General features: G+C 41.0%; 1 protein-coding gene across 1 annotated transcript; it reads left to right on the top strand.

The window, feature by feature from the left end:
• Positions 1 to 1,789: 1,789 nt before the first annotated feature.
• On the top strand, positions 1,790 to 18,951 carry LOC126559381 (uncharacterized). Its single transcript, XM_050215534.1, has 6 exons — positions 1,790 to 1,875; positions 4,459 to 4,612; positions 4,689 to 4,903; positions 17,711 to 17,859; positions 17,958 to 18,216; positions 18,869 to 18,951. Exons 1-6 carry the CDS (start codon positions 1,800 to 1,802, stop codon positions 18,949 to 18,951), a joined length of 936 nt encoding a protein of 311 aa, XP_050071491.1. The 5' UTR covers positions 1,790 to 1,799.
• The last annotated feature ends 264 nt before the right edge of the window (positions 18,952 to 19,215 follow it).

The following is a 19,215-nucleotide window of genomic DNA, read 5'->3' as shown; positions in this document are numbered from 1 at the left end:
GAATCACTTTAGGTAAACAAATAAACATGCGTGCAAGACAATACATGTGCAACGAGCAGGAATAATGAGCCAAAGCTTCATTGTGACTGCAATCGTGCAATAGTTTTGTGACTTCATCTTCCATCAACCATAGCGAAAGGCAGATGGTGAAACGTAACAATAATGAAAAAATAACAAGAATCACCCGCTAAATCCGCCAACAAAAAGAAAGTAAGAAAACAACAAGAACAAAACAACAAAGGATGGCTGTGCAGGGATGGGCGGACAGAAGTCCACGCCTCATAAACCAACAACGCAATGAATGTCGTTGTCACTGGCAGAATGACATTCGCAATAACGTAAAACCGAAACTGTTTGGTCGTAGAATAGGTGAATGTGTCAAAATTATAAAGAAGAACAAGAAGCAAGGCGTTGAAAATGAAACAACAGAACACACACACACAGCGCCAGATACACTGGCCTGCAACTGAACCCTCGCAACAACGACAAAAAAAAAAGAACAGAATCAACAGAGAAGCAATAACAGACAAAACCGGAAAAAGGCTACCACATTTTTGCATTTATCCATTTATTCCTTGCGGGAGTTGAGAATCGGGATATTAAAGAGAGTAATGGGAGGTCTGTACAGCGTTTGTTTTCTTGTTTGCTGTTTTATTCGGCATCTTCATGTCTTCCGCCAGCAAATGGCTATGTGATGGAAGCGTGTGAAGTGGGAATGTACGGTCGTGTCAGAATGATAGCCTTGCCACATACAACATTGCGGTACGGCAAATGTCCCGTATGAATTGTTTGAGACACAAAAAAAAAATGGAGGCCAGTCAACTTGGTGTGCAAGCGTTGATAACAATACCTTCAACATCCTGCACAATCACCAACAAAAGCTGTCAGTTTTGCGTGTGCATAACTTTTGAACACTATGGGAAATTCAAGAATATGGTTTTTGCTCACCTAGCTTGGGTAGTTCACCTAGCTTCTCAACGAAGCATTATACTGCAATCTACTTTCATACCTTCAAAAAAAAGGAAAATATGTAACTAACTCCAAATGTAATACAAAAACAGCAATGCGATAGTTGAATTGTCTTTTTGTCAGAGGAAAATATTAAAACTCCTTTCCAAACATAAACTTTGTACAAAATAATATAATTGATGATAGCAAAATGGCCACGTCGCTCTAACTGAACAATAGGAATCAAAAATATGAACACCAAGCTGCATAAAACACCTTGAGCAATCTATTTTGACGCATTTGCAGATTGTCTATACCCTTCTGTTGGATTAATTAAAATGAAGCGAGTAAATGAAGATTTTCCGGTCCCAGATAATGATTTGGAATTGAATGCGATTATGACCATGTCGGGAAAATGTAGTTCCAATCTCATCCACTTACACCTTCTCTCATTTCCATCCTTTTCGAAGATAAGTAGCTCGCTGCAAATAACTCGCTGGTGCAGACCTAAGATCATTTGTGTAAATGACAGCACCAGGTTAAAGGATTACCGATTTAACATTGCTCCGACCGACCGAATCCTGCTAAATAAGTAGTGTAAAGTGGTGATTTAAAGCTGTCCATAGCCTAGCAAATCTAGTGTTACTAAAGACTTCAAGATCATCCTCAATCGTTGTTGGTGAGTTTTGCTGTGTTTCCTAAAATGACAAGTTCCAGAAATGGTCTATCCAGTGATACGCTCTAGCATGCGTATAGTTAGTATCACAGTGTAAACAGTGTATGCGACACACCTAACAAAACGCTGCAACAATCAACCTTACAGCCCACATCCAAAGCCGGACAATTAACACATGAATAGTTATACCGCCCTTGGCCATATGATGCCCCTGAATGGTAGGCTAACCGCAGCCGTCTTATTACTGCAGGGTAAGTACGGTCGGCAAATGGTTCGCCACTGCTCTCTCCGCCACCCATTTCGATTCCTTATTCGCTTTTGGGAGCATTATTCTTCGGAGGTGATTGATTGGATATAAGCGAATTGATTAATATTGACATTTTGCCTCACCACCGTTGTATGGAACTGATTGGGTATGCATGCAATTCAATTTAAGCCCGACAAACAAAACCAATTCGCTAGTGTCACAGATGAGTACCTCGGATGATATTGCCCGATATATGTACAACTACATATTAGGTTGATTTTGTATAGAAACCGGGATGTATGGTTGGCACGAAGCTTACCACTAAAACACACTTATCGAAATAATTTCCTCTTTCACTTAGGTTAGGCAAGAAAGACTAGATATTTTATTTTACTTACTTTCCATTTTATTTACTAAAGAGACTAATTATTTGTAAATGTGTATCAATAGTTATCACAAACAAAAACTACATTTTTATTGCCGCCCCGTTACCATTTACAAACGAGAGGATTTTCGTCAGTGAAGAGAAGATAACACATCTTCACTAAACAATCTTACCAAGTACCCAAGATAGGTAATACCGCCAAGTTCTCTTCGCACAATTTGCCGCAAACGCACTCGAAGGGGAACGGTTTTTATTCGCGCCCTTCATTTTACCATCCTAGCGCAAATATAGAAGCGAACATCACTTGGCTAGCTGAAATAATTTTCCATTCGACCTTCTGCCACACTCTCCCTCTCTCTCTCTCTCTCGCTCTTGCCCTTGGTTTCAACTCGAGTGCCATTCATGATGCTAAGGGCGCTGCAAAATGCTTAGCTCCTTTGTGACCATTAGCGGCCGTTTTGTGTGGCAGTGTTTAATTTTGAATTGCTGGCAAATTAGTGTTGTGGCATGGAGCGGAAGTGTGCAGAGAAGCAGAGGGAGAGAGAGAGAGAGAGAGAGAGAGAGAGAGAGAGAGAGAGGGAGCTTCGTTTCACATCATACTTTTATTTTGTGTGTCGAGTTTTCTTCTTTTGCATTGAAGCTGCCATGGCTTTCAGCGTGGCTTATATTTTCTTTTCCAAGTGAGTCTCCCATTTTTTTTGTCCTCTTCTTCCTCCTCATTGTATGTTGCCCATACACCCATAAATGTGTGGTTCTCAAGCCCCTCAAGTGTAGTTTCTCACCACATCATCCCATCAACTGTGATGTTTTTTTTTTCTTTTTCCGTTCGCCTCCGCGCGGCATCAGTATCGCGAACACTGCTGCTTGCATCCTCCTTAGTGGCATTCCCATGAGCAAGTGGATGCGAACTTCCGACATGCCATAAATCATGCTGACAAATTACTGACTGACAGTTTTATTTTCTTGTTGCAATTAGTAAAAATATCTCCCGGAAGTGCGAGACAGAAGGGAGCAGTTCAGCTTCCCGCCCCGGTAGCGGTTTTCTAACGTATGAAGCTGTACCGCCGATTTTGGCAACATGTCGCGAACTCAATTCCCACATCAAGCGTCTCGGTAAAGGTGTAATCTTTTGCTTGGCACTCGCTTGCCACGAGTAAGTGATTTATCGTTGTGTCATGGCTGGTGTTTGCCTTTTTTTTTCTCTCTACGCTGGAAATGTGTTTGCGAATCCGAATGGCGCTGAATTGATTCATCATAACTGATTCGAATTATAATGGTAAGGGCAATACACTTGGAGGCATGTAGCGAGAGCAAAAACGAATGTTTCCTTTCCATACAGCCGTTACACGGTTGAAAAATCTGTCAATAGAATGGAGGCGCCTGGTGCCTGTTAAACTGTACTCTTATTTCAACCTACTAACAGGTTGGCTGATAAGTCCCCGGTCTAACAAAGAAAAACACATTTTTTTTGTCAAAATTCGTTTTTAATTATTCAACATAGTTCCCTTCAAGAGCGATACAACGATTATAACGACCTTCCAATTTTTTGATACCATTTTGGTAGTACTCCTTCGGTTTTGCCTCAAAATAGGCCTCAGTTTCGGCGACCACCTCTTCATTGCAGCCAATTTTTTCCCTGCGAGCATCCTTTTAAGGTCTGAGAACAAGAAAAAATCAAGCAACCAAAAGTTGCTTGACAAAATACGCTCTGTCTCACAAACTAATTGACATACAGACGTCAAATTTTGACACGAATCATTTGAAGGTTGGTGCTATATAAAAATAATATGCATTTAATACTTTCGGCGCATTCTATGTGTCAGACCGGGGACTTATCAGCCAACCTGTTATATCTTCGGTGGTTTGATATTTCATTCCGAACTGAGCATATAGTTTGATTATTTATTACTGTATCCATTATATGCACTTGAAACTGATTTTTTAACACATTAGCTTGGCATTTTCAATCAGCTCCACAGGGTTTTATATTTCTCTTTTTTATTTGATGGTATTTAGCGAGATGAAAATGTGCAGACAAAGCGAAAAATTGCCGAGCTTTTATGCAACAACAACCCGTCCAGTTACTATGCATTAAATTTATCTGTTTTATAATCTTCCCTCCATCGAAACATTAGCTGCCACTTAAAATAAAGCTCCGCATATTAACGCAAACAAATCTTCTGCTTCCATTTGCCACCATAGCATTAACGCTCGCCAGATGTCTGCAGCTGACAGAAATCACCGTGCCGGAAGTGGTGGATGTTCGCGAAACGGTCACACTCTCCTGCAGTTATGACATGGGCACGCACAAGCTTAATTCCGTGAAATGGTACAAAGACGAGCGGGAATTCTTCAGGTGGGATGAATGGCGATCCTGTTTCGTAACTTTATCTAAGCTAGTTCTGCTTTGCACACCCTGAATTTACCGACAGATATTCGCCAATGATGCCGAAGAGCTTGATGTTTTTCGATGTGGACGGTGTGACGGTGCTGCAGAATTCGACGGTACAGATCTGCAATCAGTTTATGTGCAGTATTCAGCTGCACAATCTCAACATTCGATCTAGCGGCTCGTACCGGTGCGAAATATCTGGGGATGCACCAGAGTTTAAGCTGACGCACGGCGTTGGCAATATGACCGTGGCAGGTGAGTTACACTGCGTGTAAACCAGTAACCCCCTTTAATCTAGTTCATAGACACAATCATATCATGCGCTGTTGACAATTACGGTGCAAGCCATCATAAATAAAATGAATAAATCAGTAACCATGACAACAAAGCGACGTGCCGCTAATAAATTAGCAACCAACCTAGCGATGCCTTGCAATGTTTTAACACTTTGCTATGATTATTTAAGCTGATTGTATTGCAAATATTTTTTTTCTTTTTTTTTTTGGAAGCGTGGCTAAGAAAATGAACCACTCTTTCAGCGTATTGAATTGCAAATGTATTTGGCAAGTGAGTTTAAAAACTATTGGCAAAGCTATTACAACACAAGCATCAGTACGGGGCTTGTGCCACAATCATGATACACACTTGCTCGCAAATGAATGCGTTCATTGCCACTACAGTGGATTACGGCTAATCATTTTGAGCTCGTTACGGCTTTCCGGTTTTATTAAGGGCCTTTTTGCAAGAAATGACTACCATCCAGCAGTCACCGTTATTGCGTTGCGTTTGGTGAGCGCCAAACCGGGCCAAAGCTCAATCTCCCAAATCCCAGTAAAGCAATAGATTATCGCCTCAATGACATGTGTTTGAACCGTTTTTCATGTGCTTCACGAATACGGCAATGCGTACCGGAACCACTATTTACAGGCGCTCGGGGACACTGGGACTGCCCGTAATCCCTGCTCTAATGCATTCTTGGGGTGTTCCGGAATATAGCCGTTCTGTGATGGTTTGGTTTAACTGGTTTTACAGGTAGTACAAGTGTGTGTGTGTGTGTGTGTGCAAGTGCTAGGAAGCTTTGCATTGTTGGTTGGAATCTAGCAGACTAACATCAAGCAAAAAATTGTGCTCCAAGTTGATGAACTGCTTAGCAGCTAAACATTTAAGGCAAATTTAATAATGCTTGCTACAAAATAAAAGAAATTGTTGCAAGTGAACTGCTTATTTGCCAGTTTCTATTTTAAACAATGGTAAGGATAGTACGATAGATGTGTGAGTGTCGAGTGCAATTGTCAATACAGCTCCATATCACGAGCTTCGCATAACAATCCACTCCCTCTCATACTCTTTCCATTAAAAAGCATGTTTCTGCCGTAAACGTTGCACAAATGTTCTTCGGCATGGTTTGGTGTTATCAGTGTAAAAAAAAAAAACAATATCAACATTCTAAGAATTTTGTGGTTTTGTTTCGCACATCACAAAGTCGTTTGTGAAAGAGAGAAGCTACAAATGGCGCATCGGTAGAAGGCAAGCGGTATGCTTAATCCTAGCATCGTCACATTTAAGGATTTTTTTTTTTTTGCCAGTTCAAAATTGAAACGAACAAAAGAATGTTAGCAAAATGTTTGCTAGACAATTAGAAGAACGAACCACAATAAATTTACACATAGTTGGAAAAAAAGGAGAAACCGCACACACACACACACACACACACATTTTGCTAGCCGAGTCGATGGTGAATTCTAAGAAAAGAATAACATGCTATTCGCGCACACTGCTTGTCATGCTACTCGTTGTGAGCTTCATATAATTAACAAAGGAAAATTCAAAAGTGTACAATCATAACGCAAAGCAAGCAAAAAGGGTAATCAAACTTTCGTCTTTGAGCACAAGTAAAAAAAAGAAGGTAAAGCAAAGCGATTGAATGTTTGGAATATGTGAAATTTTGCTTTTATTATGTGTGTTTTTTTTATCAACTTATTTTTCTTCAACAAACGACGAAAGGATCTTAATCTGTAGCAAATTAACATCAACGAGCACAAAATTTCGATGCAAATTGCTCAATGTACTGTACTATGTAGTATCTGCATTTTTTTTTTCGTCCATTGATAGGACAGAACCAAAGAAAGTTAAGCCTTCGGCTGAATGCAAACAAATATAACACACGATTGCACCAATTTTGGCACAATGCAACAAGATTTTGAAAGATATGCATTTATTGCCGTTTTGCAATTGTACGGCAAAAACCTAGCTAAACGACACCGCAAGTGGTTCAATTGGCGAACGCCGGCTTTATAACTCTCCATTGAATTCTCCGTCGTACGAAAATGCTGTTGATCACTGTATCGAAGGGAATCGTTGGAGGTATGTGCTGATTCTCGAAAATATTTTACCCCGTCACCTGGGGTAAAATCCCAGGGGTTTGGTATGCAACAACACACAGCATCAAGCGGGGGTTTTGGGTGCATGCAATGTATCGGTCGAATGGCGGCGGTGACCAGCGGAAACGACCGTACCAGACAGTAGAAACGGAAAAGCACGATCAGCAAAGGGCGACTGCACGTGGCACTGGATGGAAACATCCACAGCAGTGGCGGGACAGCGAAAAACAACAACGAAACACTACAATATGCAGAAAACGTCGTAAAATATGCTTTAAGATTCCCTTTCCTTTCTTGCGCTGTGCGAACAAAACGGAGAAAAGGAAAAACGCAAAATTGGGTAATCGCAAAAATTGTGGCGGAACGATCGAAATCGTTCTACGGAAAGACCTTTTAGAAAGGTACTGGAGCGGCTGGAGCGGAGGAGGATGCCGAGGGGAAGGGGGGGGGGGGGGGGCGGGGAATGAAGGTTTGGAAGACGAAGGACGCAAACAAAGTAACAATAAAGCGAACCAGTTCGCTCAGCTTGGTACGAGCGTAACGATATAAAAATGGCGAAAAAAAAAAGAAAACCCCAGTGAAAACGATTTCGAGCGAAAAGGAAAGCGGCCAAACGCATTGGCGGACCGCGCGACTGGTTCGGTTTCGGAGGAGACATGCGAGAAAACGATTTCAATGGGTATCTTTCGCAGCGGCCAGGAAGCTGGCAAATGGATCCGGCATTTCCTGCAAAGGGAAGGGGAAGCGAAATGGGGCGGGCATCGGTAGGCTAGTGCTTGCGTGAGGACCGTTTTTTGTTGTTGTTGTTGTTGTTGTTTGGGTAGAAGGGGATGGAATATAATTTTAAATCTTCAAATTATTCCAAAACACTCGCTACAGTGTGGTGCTGAGTGGTAAAGGGCAGTGGAGGGACCGAATGGGGTACGAGGGATCGAAGAAAAAAAGAAAAGACAACTCATGTTCTAGCGAATCCTCATAGCGATCATCATCGATACCATACACGAAAGGCTCTTTGCTCTAGTTTTTCGCATCTAGGACGATGATATGAACCAAGGCAAAGGTTTCGGAAAAGATGCGGTATGTCCTGATGGTCGTTGAATAAAAGAGCAAGGCTTTTTAGCATTTGATAATCCATCGTTGTGCTCGCCGGCACGGGTGCGACAGGCCGGGCTGGAAGGATGAGATTTGATTATTATTATCACATTCCCATGACCCACGGAGAACCAGATTGAACCAGATTTCCTGCATTCTCACGACTGTCAGTTCTTCTTCATTCGTTTCTTTTCTTTTTGTTTCTCGGCGAAAGGCGACGTACTTATTCCGCACGCTCACGGGCTCCTTTCCTTCACTGGCAATTGCCAGTTTCTTTGCGCCCCTTCCTACCGTCCCCGACATTAGTTTCTTCCCTGTTCGTAATGCCCTTTATGTTTATCCTAGCACGATGCACGGAACGGCCAAAGGGGAAGGATGGGGGGGGGGGGGGGTTTGTGCGGGAATGCCCGCAGGATTGTATGCTTTCATGGCTCGTGGAAACATTAAGGCCTCAATGGGGCTTCCCGTGGAGTTTGCCTCGCCTTCCAGCCCATTTATAGCAGCAACGTTTTCGGTGCCATTCGCCCTGTTTTCTTACGAATTCATTGGTGCACTTCACCATCTTGACGGAATATGGCGGGAAGGGAATGAGCATCCTCTATGCTGGATTGTTCCGGTGCTGTCTTCTGCTGCTTGCCCGTCTGTCATAGGGGAGGAGAATCTTTTATCATTCGAAAGCTTAATGTAGTGGAAAATTTATTGTTTCTCTACGATGACAAGGCAGATTTTGGATTTGGCAGGAAAATCACTTTTGCCTTGGTTAATTTCATTTCGCTACGCCAATCGTTTCATTTAGCTCCGATTTCCCTCCCCCCTCACCCCCCACTCCCCATGCTCCACCGCTCAACTTTACCGCAGTACCGTATGCTGCAAGAATATCATCCATCCCGTTTTAATGTGATTCCTGGCGCTTTTGGTGGACACCCTCACCTGTGTCGCGTACGATTGTGCTCATCAATCGGCGAACGGAACTGTCTCATTTGACGAAGCGGCGAAATTCGCAACCGAGCAGCCGCTTTACAAAGAACAGCCTTTTTTGCTTTGCTGAAAGCTTTTGTTCTTCTGCTCGTGTCGATTCTGCTTCTCATCTTTTATTTAATCAAACCATCATTGCGTTTTCTGGTGTCGCGTTATTGGCTTTAGATCACCTGATTGCTACGTTCTCGTGTGACCCGGTGCGATGGGACAGATCGCAACCGATTTGGACTTATTCGTAGTATGTTTCCATGAATAGGAGGTTAAGTTGACTGAGTTTGATAAATATGGATTCGTTCTACTTCATTGAACCAACTCTATGACAGGATGTTGTTGTGTGTGGAAAGAGAAATAATGCGATATGGTAGCCAGGAGAGCTGGAGCAAGTAATTAATTAATCCTGAACGTTACTCTTTGTTTCTGGAGTTGGATAGAAATATTTGTGATTGGTCATGTGGGGTGAAATGAATAGTTAAATTTTTAACAATAATATGTGTTCTTCTACCTTCTACGTATATGTAGAAAGTCGTCAAGCCACCAAGAAGAAGAAGATATGCTCTTCTTCTTGGCTTAACGACCGTAAGGTCACGCCAGTCACCGAATGGCTTACTAGACTTGCCGATAGCACGTAGTTGAAAAGCCAGCCTCCACGCCTGGGGGACGGTTCGGATGGGATTTGAACCCCGGTCCTGCCATTTGAAGACCGGCTACTCTGTCGCCTATACCACCAGGCCGTCCCCAACAATAATGTATGTGCCATTAGTTAAAAGTTGTAGAGATGATCATAACCAAAGTGATGTCAAAGAGCAGGTGGTGGAATGTAGAGCATTTTGACATTCAAGAAAAAATAGAACATGTGGGTGCGTTTGACAGATCCTTGAGGGATTGATACCAAATGTAAAGTCAAAGGTAAATACTACCATTTGATTGTAGTGGTAGTGTTTGTATATTTCATGGTACATTTTTTTTTACAACATTCGACAACATTTGTTTTCCTCGCTATAAACTAAAAACTTTTGGCTTTGCCACTTGGAATACAATTAATGTTAACAATAAATCGTATTTAAATGCAAGAGTAGGGAAAATTAGGATAAAACAACCTATATCAAAATAAGAACAAAAAATAAGTGTATTTTTGTCTCCTAATCCTTATCATTATCTAATGTTACAGAATTTTTTCTTAAATCTAAACTATATTGCCTAAATTTGTAACTTTCTGGTTTAAAATTTTCAATAACTTTCAGGATGTTAGGTTTTAGCAACATTCCAATTGTTAGGGATCCAGGAAATTTGTAATAATCAAAGGAGAGGGATGATTTCTTTTCTTCATTACATTAGTTCTACGTTTATGTTATTATTTCTGCATCTTATGTTGTAGTTAACGTCATTCATTCTATTGTCAAAAGTCATTCCCAGATACATTACGGTTTGTTTCCAGGGAATGTTTGCATTAGGTCTCTTAATTTGTCTATTGCGTACCTTTTTTTGTACAAGTGAATCGGGTGAAAAAGATAACTTCGGATTTATTGTTGTTAATTTTTAGTTTCCATTTCTGGCAGTAATTTAAATATGAGTTTAGAGCTGAATTAAGGTTATTTATAATTGTGTTTGCTCTTTTACCAGATGCCGTTTAGGCGACAACGTCAGCATAGAGATATTGCTTACAATATTTCATTTTTGGGATATCGGAAAATGTATATGTTAAATAATAGCGGAGAAATAACGCTTCCTTATGGTACCCCGACACAAGAGCTGTACGATTCCAAAGTGGCTGAGTTAATGATTACTTTGTTGTTTCTATTAGTAATGAAACTTCTTATTATATGGATTAAATAGTTGGGGAAACCCGGGGCGACCCTGTGGTGTAGACGACAGCGGCGCCGGTCTTCAAACGACAGGACCGTGGTTCGAATCCCATCCGGACCGTCCGCCCATAGTGAGGTCTGACTAACCAACTACGTGGTATCGACAGTCTAGAAATCCATTTCGATGACCGGCATGACCTTAGAGGTCGTTAAACCAAGAAGAAGAGTAGGGGAAACGTAGTTTGATAAGTTTGGCAATTAGACCATTAAACCAAATAGTATCGAACGCCTTTTCTGTATCGAGCATTACAATGCTTATGGATTTTTTAAAGCTTCTCTTACGTAATATGTTAGATTTTAATCTTTCTAACTGATGAGTAGTTGATAACACGGGATGAAAACTGAATTGAGTATTTGGTATTATATTTAATGTTTCTACATGAACTCGAAGTTTTTTGTCGATGATCTTTTCGAACAGCTTCCCTAGGCAACTAAGTAGACTGATTGGTCGGTAATTTGAAGCAACACTCAGGTCCTTTCCAATTTTTGGAATAGGGACCACTTTCCAACTACTTCGAAAGTAATCTAGCTTACGTGCACTATTCATTATAAAATGTAATATCTTATTATATTTTTAGGAAGATGTATTATCTTTTTATTGTTTATTTGGTCCATGACGGTGGATTTTTTGCTTTTAATATTTCTGATTGTTTTGATAATATCTTCAGGTTTTATAAAGTCAGAAGGGTTGTAATCCAGATTTGGATGGGCTCGAAGAAAGTTATTCACTGTTGCATTGATATTATTTTCTAATGGGCTTGCAAAGTGGCTGGTAGTATTATGTGGCTTTTTGAAATGTGATTTAATGGCTTCATATCTATCTTTTGTGGTCAACAGGAGATTCCCAGCTTCTTTTAGCGGCTGAATTGTAGTAGGCACTTTTTTCAATGTCTTAACTAAATCCCACAATCTGTTATTATTATTATTATTATTATTATTATTATTATTATTATTATTATTATTATTATTATTATTATTATTATTATTATTATTATTATTATTATTTTTATTATTATTATTATTATTATTATTATTATTATTATTATTATTATTTTTATTATTATTTTTATTATTATTTTTATTATTACTATTATTTTTATTATTATTTTTATTATTATTATTATTATTATTATTATTATTATTATTATTATTATTATTATTATTATTATTATTATTATTATTATTATTATTATTTTTATGCTACCTTCATCCAACTCAGTTGTGTTTACGCCTAAATGTATGCATTCGTGAACTCACATCCAACCTATTTTTTAATAAGCTTTTGAATAACTGACAGTTTGCTTTATAAAAGTTAAATACTTGTCTGTCAGGTACGTTAATTGGGACTGTGTTTCTGATTTGACAAGATACTGATGGATGATCGGAAGTTAGTTCTGTGAGAGTAACCGGGTTGGCAATATCGGAATTGTTATTTGCTAAAACTAATCGTCGATGGTGAGCGTCTCGAATTTCACGGAATATACGTTGCTGAGTCTGGAAAGCATATTGAAATGCTACCTTTTTAAATTTCCTCAAATAGGGATTTTCCTGCTTGATTAGCATATCCAAAATCTATGCCGTGCGTTAAGGGCTCCACATATATAATAATTACTAGTTTATTTTTTATTTACAACTGATTATGACGGTTCTAATAATTACTAGTTGTGTTAGTTAATTTTTTGAAGTATTTTTTGAAGCTAGCTTTATTGTAATTTCCACCCGGATGATATGCGAAAATTATTGTTAAAGGAGTGTTCAGGGTAAAGATTCTTACTCCAATCGCTTCAATTACGTCTGTTTGCGCCTAAATGTATGCATGCGTGGACGCACAGCAGATCAATTTCTCTAGATCTAGATCAATTAGAATGAACTTTAGCGATAGTAGTATTAGTGTTAGGGATAGCGTAAGAGACAATTTTGTAATAGAGAAATCAACCAGAAACCAAGCTATCTGGACGTACCCCTGATCAACTACCAGAGCTATCCGAACGAGGTCCAAGTTAAAACCAGGCAACAACTCGTACTTTATACAGCTTCTTACAAGCAATAAGGTACCTCCTTTTGGCCCCTCAAGACAATCCAACCTATAACTAACTAACTTTTACCATTTGATTGTCAGTCAGATGAAATGTACAAGAAAATCGTTTTTTGTCTCAAATTGCTTAGAAATTCGTTTCGATTAATTATTGAATAAATAAATAGTTTATAAAAAATTGTTAAAACATACGAAGTTGACAAAATGGCGCAAGCTGTCATATTTGAATTAAATAAATAAATAAATAAATAAAATAAATACATTTTTTCAACTATTCCTGACCACATGATTTACCGATTAATTACACAAAACCACAGTATCGTTCAACCATCCAAGCAATTTCCAAGCAAATCCAAGCAAGCCAACCATCCACCGCCCCCTTTTCTGTCAAAAAGTCAAATTGTCATTATTCATAAAACTGTCGTAAAACAAGTAACTATCCTTAGTTATCGTCTTCTTTCGTCGCAGGAACGATTTGTTTACAAATGTTTGCGCTCGACGTTTATGCTAACTAAACTCAAAAATGATTTTGACACAACTCTTTGGTTTGCGCTTTATGTTTGCGATCAACGTAACCCGAGCTTATTACTCGACCTGTTCCTTTTAATAGACCTTGATCATAACATTCACATTAGAGGGAACAATTTACTGATGTAACTACTACTAATGTAAATTGCTGAGTTTTCGTAATTTACTGCTCTTTTTCGTCTTGGTTTTACGACCGTCTAGGTAATGCTGGCCATTGAATAGAGGGTTACTAAATTTGTTACTGGACCTCCACGAAGTTGGAGGTTATATCGAGGCAATAAAACTGTTACATACTGCTTACGAAAACTCTACTATCAATATTCCCTTAATTCCGTTTTTTTTTTTTTTTTGCTGCATAATGTTGTCACTGACAAATAAAGTCATCCTCTTGTTTAGTTGCGATTGTTCAGTTCAACCATACACTACATACAATCAAAAACGAGAACATATATCAATAACATGAAATTCCTCCGAGTGTGATACTTCTTCCATTGCGCGTGATACCTCTTTCGCTTGGAAACGGGTTGCCGGATCCTTACTCGTACTTGCAGCGTTCATCTCAATCCTCTAGAGCTCCTGTCCCACGATCAAGGATTTTGACAGCCTGTACGCCATCAACCACTCCCCTCCTGATAGTCACAAAAGTGTTTTCGACCGTTCCGTTCCACTATTAATGGAAGGATCTAATATCCCTGGCAAGGGTCCCCGTAACCGAGAATATACACCGATACACGGACTGTCCAAAAGGGCTCGGCAGAAAGAAACAACCAAATCGGATTTAAACCGCCATGGATCGACTTTCAGGCGCTTTTGCTCAATACCCAACAACACCGAAACCAGCCTCGCTCGTCTCGTGTTGCGTGTCACTTTCACTCTTGCTTCTCCCGACACACCATATCCCGCTACGTGATTTATCGACGTGTGGAGAAATTTCGGAAGCAGATGCTGGCAGAGTTTTGGTGCAGTCGTAACTACGCAAGCCTTTCCGGTGTCTGTCGGTATCCAATTTCAAATAGGATTTCGAGAGCTCTCGCCTAGGTCCCAAATGTCTCAATGGTGGTTTTCGCGCAGTATAAAGCTTTCAAAAGCCATCTTAGAACGGTGCAGCTGATAAAGAAACTTGTGAATCGCTAGCAGCGTAGGCCGGGAGGATTCGAAATAGAGTTTGGGACATTGCCGTAAGATACAATTCTGCTCCAGTTATGTTTTAAGCTATTCTAACGCTGTTCGCTATCCGTCCGTGCCGATAACATATTGGCTTTATCCATTGCGTCTCGGTAACGATAATCGAGCATATCTTCTTTTACTGGTTACGCTGAGGCGCGTGGGCTACTAACAGTTTGACGTAACATTCCAACAAATATCGTAAAGCGGCCCGCTGCAATGCTACACAAATAGATCTAACAAGCGGTATAAAATTAATATCATCCATTTATCACACGTGGCAACTGCAAATGGCCGATTATTGATAGAGCGCAAACAAACAATTGCCTCGTTGAAAAACAGCTGAAAATCTAGTGTTGATAAACGTGACAAATGAGAGTGTAACGTGGGGGAGCAAAAAAAAAAAACTCGTCAATAAATCAACAAAGCGATCTACTTCTGCGCCAATCAAATTAACTGCTACACTAGGATTTATATATTGAAAATTATCTCGCTGTTATGAATTGGATTTGAATTAATTAGCATGCGAAACGATCTGCGTTAGAGCGACATCAACTCCAAGAAGGATACGTGAATAGGTGTAATTGATTGGAGATAAATTAATAACCAGCCGTACCGATGGCATTTTTTTTCTTCTTTTTGTCCATCCATCAATGCCGCTCTTATAGTGTTTGCATTAATCTGTGCAAACTACACTGTGTTTCTAGCGAGTGCTTGTGGTTGAATGTGTGGTACGAGATAAAAAAAAAGCATAAATAAATGATAATTATGTGCAGAGTATCATTCCGACAAGCTACAGCAATACTTCGCTGCTGTGTGGATAATAGTACAGTTCAGTGCGTAATACAGTGGATTTCTGTTTGAATTGTCGCACAACTAACTTATTTGTTTAGTGTTGTGCGCAAAAAAAAAAAATCCGATTCGGGTAGTTATTCTCCTAAGCAACACTTACGAACACTCAGTGGTATTATAGGCGTTGGTTTGTATGTTAGAGAAAAAGCTGCCTGGCCGTCTGTTAACTCCCTCGTCGATTAAATCGCATTTTTGTCGACTCAACCTTGCTGGTCTCTGCATTCGAAGCTTCGTACTTGTTCGTGCTCGTTTTGTTGATACAACGCAAAGCCTCCCGCGCTCACGATCTTACTCGGACACAGACGATCGTCCATTTTTCTTCATTTATTTTTAGATGCTTAGAGTTTTTAAAACTAGATTCGCCTCTTTGCTGTTCGTTAAACGTTCAGGCGTTTGTCAACATACATCAATCCATCCGGTGCATCAAATTCCACCAAGGTACCTTATCTGTTGTGCTGAAATCCCAAAACACCCGACATACACTCCCAAAGTCACGTTCGGAGTGAGGACCGATCACGAAAACAAACACTACGTAACAACAAAATGTCGTCGTTGAGTGATTCGTTATCTTTCCGCTACGGCACTGTGTGGGGGGGGGGGGGGGGGGGGGGAGGGGTGGGGGGGGGGGGGTTATGTGATTGAAACAAAGTCATTTTTCTCCGGAAACATGTTCTAAGCGGCCACTATGTAGCTCGATAGTTATCATCTTTCATTCTCACCGGCCCGAACACGGTTGTATAAACGAAGCGAAAGCAGGGAAAACTTTGTCGGGCAAAGTGAAACAAACAAACAAACAAATACAACAGTTCTTAGAAAAAAAAACACAAAAGTGAAAAAAGACTTTTCGCTGAAGGGTTTACAACTGGGCCGGTTTCCGCGATCGGAAATTTTCCTGCACTCAACATGGGGCGGTCCTATCCGCGTGTTTTCCCCTTGATACGTGTTTCTTTTTTGTTATGCTTGTACCTATAGGTAGGTGTGTACAGATGAGATGATGTATATGTTGTTGCATAAAAGTGAATCTTCAGGAAGCTCTGCTTCCCTTACAAGCGCCGATGCGCTCTACTCATGGGTGCTTTAACACCACAAGAATGGAGGGGGTGCGGTTAACGAAAAAAGTATAAAGAAAAGGGTGTGTGAAATTGGGCAGCTGGGCGTTTCGACGGGCATGAGATAATTATGAAAAATTAGAAAGTTTTCGGCGTATCCTTAATTACGCCAAAAGCAACATTAATTAGCCATCAATTTGCACTTTTATCGCCACCGTGAGCGCTCGCTCGCTCGGTGTGTTGCTCGATCCGTAAGCGCTCATCCAGCGGATAGTCGTGCTAGTGGGGGTCGCGTAGTGTATGTTGCGGGGCTGAAATGGTGCACGAGTTGGTGCGGGTAGGAGCTATCGGGAGTGCTAATAGTTGTAACAGAATCGCTTTAGATACGACTAATTGGGGAACCTAAGCAAAGACGAGCAAAAGCATCGCTTCATTTAGGAGGGGGGGGGGGGGTATAGAGGGAAGGGGGCGGAGGTCGGTTACGTGCCGTTTGGTGGTGCGTCGTCACGTACGGTTGATCAAGTGTTCGGCTAACAGTACGACTTAATTCCATCCATTACCTCAAGCCGAGCACATAAAATAAGCGCGGGCACCTGCAACCTTATACCTGACTCGTGGCGATGCCTGTGATCACGTGATGCTCTCAGGAAGTGTGGCTGTTGGCCGCTTGTGCAATGGGAAGGGATTATATTAATTTGTTGAGCAACTGAAATCAGCGGCGGATTGCTTGGCGTACGACGAAAACCCCTTCGCCAAACTTGGGTTACGGAACGCATATGGATGCCTCGCCAGGGAAGAAAGTCCAAACGGCAATATGGCGAGCGACCAACGGCTCAGGCTTACCCAGTTGATTGATCCGAGGCGTGCTCCATTAGCTCCACCAGCGTACATTCCGTGCTCCATTATCTCCACCCAGTGGCACATTCCGTGCCATTAATTAATAATCGTAATCAATTTGCGCTCGTTGTACAGACCAAACTTGCCCCGCACGGGGTACAGAAATTCGACCATTACGCCGACTATTGGAAGGGATATTCCTTCACGCACCATCCGGCACAGTGATTCTTTAAATATTAGCTAATTCTTAATGCTGCTCTTAAAACTCCTTCATCCCACTACAGTCTACCCGCAGTTCGATCCCATCATCAACGGGCTTCAGCATAATGGCGTACAGCATAATTACGCACTCGGTGACTTCGTCGTAGCGAACTGTTCTTCCGACATGTCCAGCCCACCCGCCCGTCTTTACTGGTACATCAACGATCGGAATGTAAGAAGAACCCGAACGCGAACAATTTAAGTGCGCGAATGAAACATTATCCCGTTCACCCTTTCCCTCCTCGTTTCAATTGCATTTCTTGGCGTCAGGTACCGTCGGAGTATCTGCAGCCACAGCACGAAACAACGGTTGAGAATGATGGGTTCCTGCTGCGATACCGAACGCTCGAAATCCGCTTCTACATCGACGAGAAGCGCCTCGGCAAGCTTAAGGGCAAGCTGGTGCTGAAGTGTTTGGCACGAATCGAATCGATCCCGCAAGCGACCCGGGAGTCAACGCAGATCATCTACATCCCGACCACAGACGAATTACGCAACCAGAAGCTGATTAATTGGCGCGGATCAGACGGTAAGTAAAGTTTTGTTTCTTGCTGCCACTGAACAGATTGATAGCTTCACCCGGGAAACCTTTGTTTTGCAACGAGTATGATTTCAAATGAAAGCAAAAAACCTGCTAATGTCAGAGCAAAACTAGCAACAACAACAAAAAAAATCTGCCTTCAGCCTCATTTCATATTTTCAGACGCTCACCACACAATCAACCCACCGTCCATCGATGTAACGCTCGAAGGTGAATGGCCATTGGCCGAGGACCTGTTCCCGTGAACCACAGCCGAGCAGGACGTGATTGTTGTGGTGTAGTGTATTACGAATATAAAATGCTATATCAACTTTGTGCAAAGGAAAGCGTTACCTAGTTTCCCTTGTCTCTGTTCTCTCTCTCGCTGGTGACTGTCAAAAGAGCAGATGGAATTCAAAAAGATTGCCGTTACACATTGCACCTCAATTGTCTAACGCACAGACATTTTAACTTCAGTTTTTTGGTCATCTATATTTTATCCGGAACTTAAATAATCAACGTTTTTTTTTTTACTCAAAACTCATTAAATAAAAATATCTTTCCAAAACGATTCTTCTCCACGACTTGCTTTAATGCTTGCATGGTGTTTGAATACATATAACTGGTGCGATAACAAACGGAATGGTTGATTTATTTACAGCTTCTTCGCTGCACCACACAGACATGTGTCGAATGTTTGGTTTGCTCTGCATTGTGTTTGGCTTCTTCAAGTGGTTTGTTTAATGAAACACCGCAGATCGTTCGCTTGCGGAACATTCTCTAAAGCAAGTAAACCGCAGAAAGTTAACGAGCCGGGATGTAGCCGGGATGAGTTACACTAACCGATAACGAGGCAGCGAGTATCAAGGATGTTTGCCCCTGCAGGCTGTATGGTCGGCAGAGACAGACGTGTGTTTCGCCAAACTTCGTGTAAAAGCGAGCGAAATACTATAAATCATATATGTAAACTCAAATTCAAATTAAAATTCTAATACGGAGATCTATGAT

The sequence above is a fragment of the Anopheles maculipalpis genome, chromosome X (assembly GCF_943734695.1).
Source record: "Anopheles maculipalpis chromosome X, idAnoMacuDA_375_x, whole genome shotgun sequence".
Lineage (NCBI taxonomy): Eukaryota > Metazoa > Arthropoda > Insecta > Diptera > Culicidae > Anopheles > Anopheles maculipalpis.
This window is presented reverse-complemented; position numbering and strand designations above follow the sequence as displayed.

What these genes read in the sequence shown, in the direction of transcription:
- LOC126559381 (XM_050215534.1), top strand. Translation starts at nt 1,800, where the DNA reads ATGAATAGTTATACCGCCCTTGGCCATATGATGCCCCTGAATGGTAGG. An exon ending in GACGAGCGGGAATTCTTCAG is followed by an intron (nt 4,613 to 4,688) that starts GTGGGATGAATG and finishes ATTTACCGACAG; the next exon opens with ATATTCGCCAATGATGCCGA. An exon ending in GGTACATCAACGATCGGAAT is followed by an intron (nt 17,860 to 17,957) that starts GTAAGAAGAACC and finishes TCTTGGCGTCAG; the next exon opens with GTACCGTCGGAGTATCTGCA.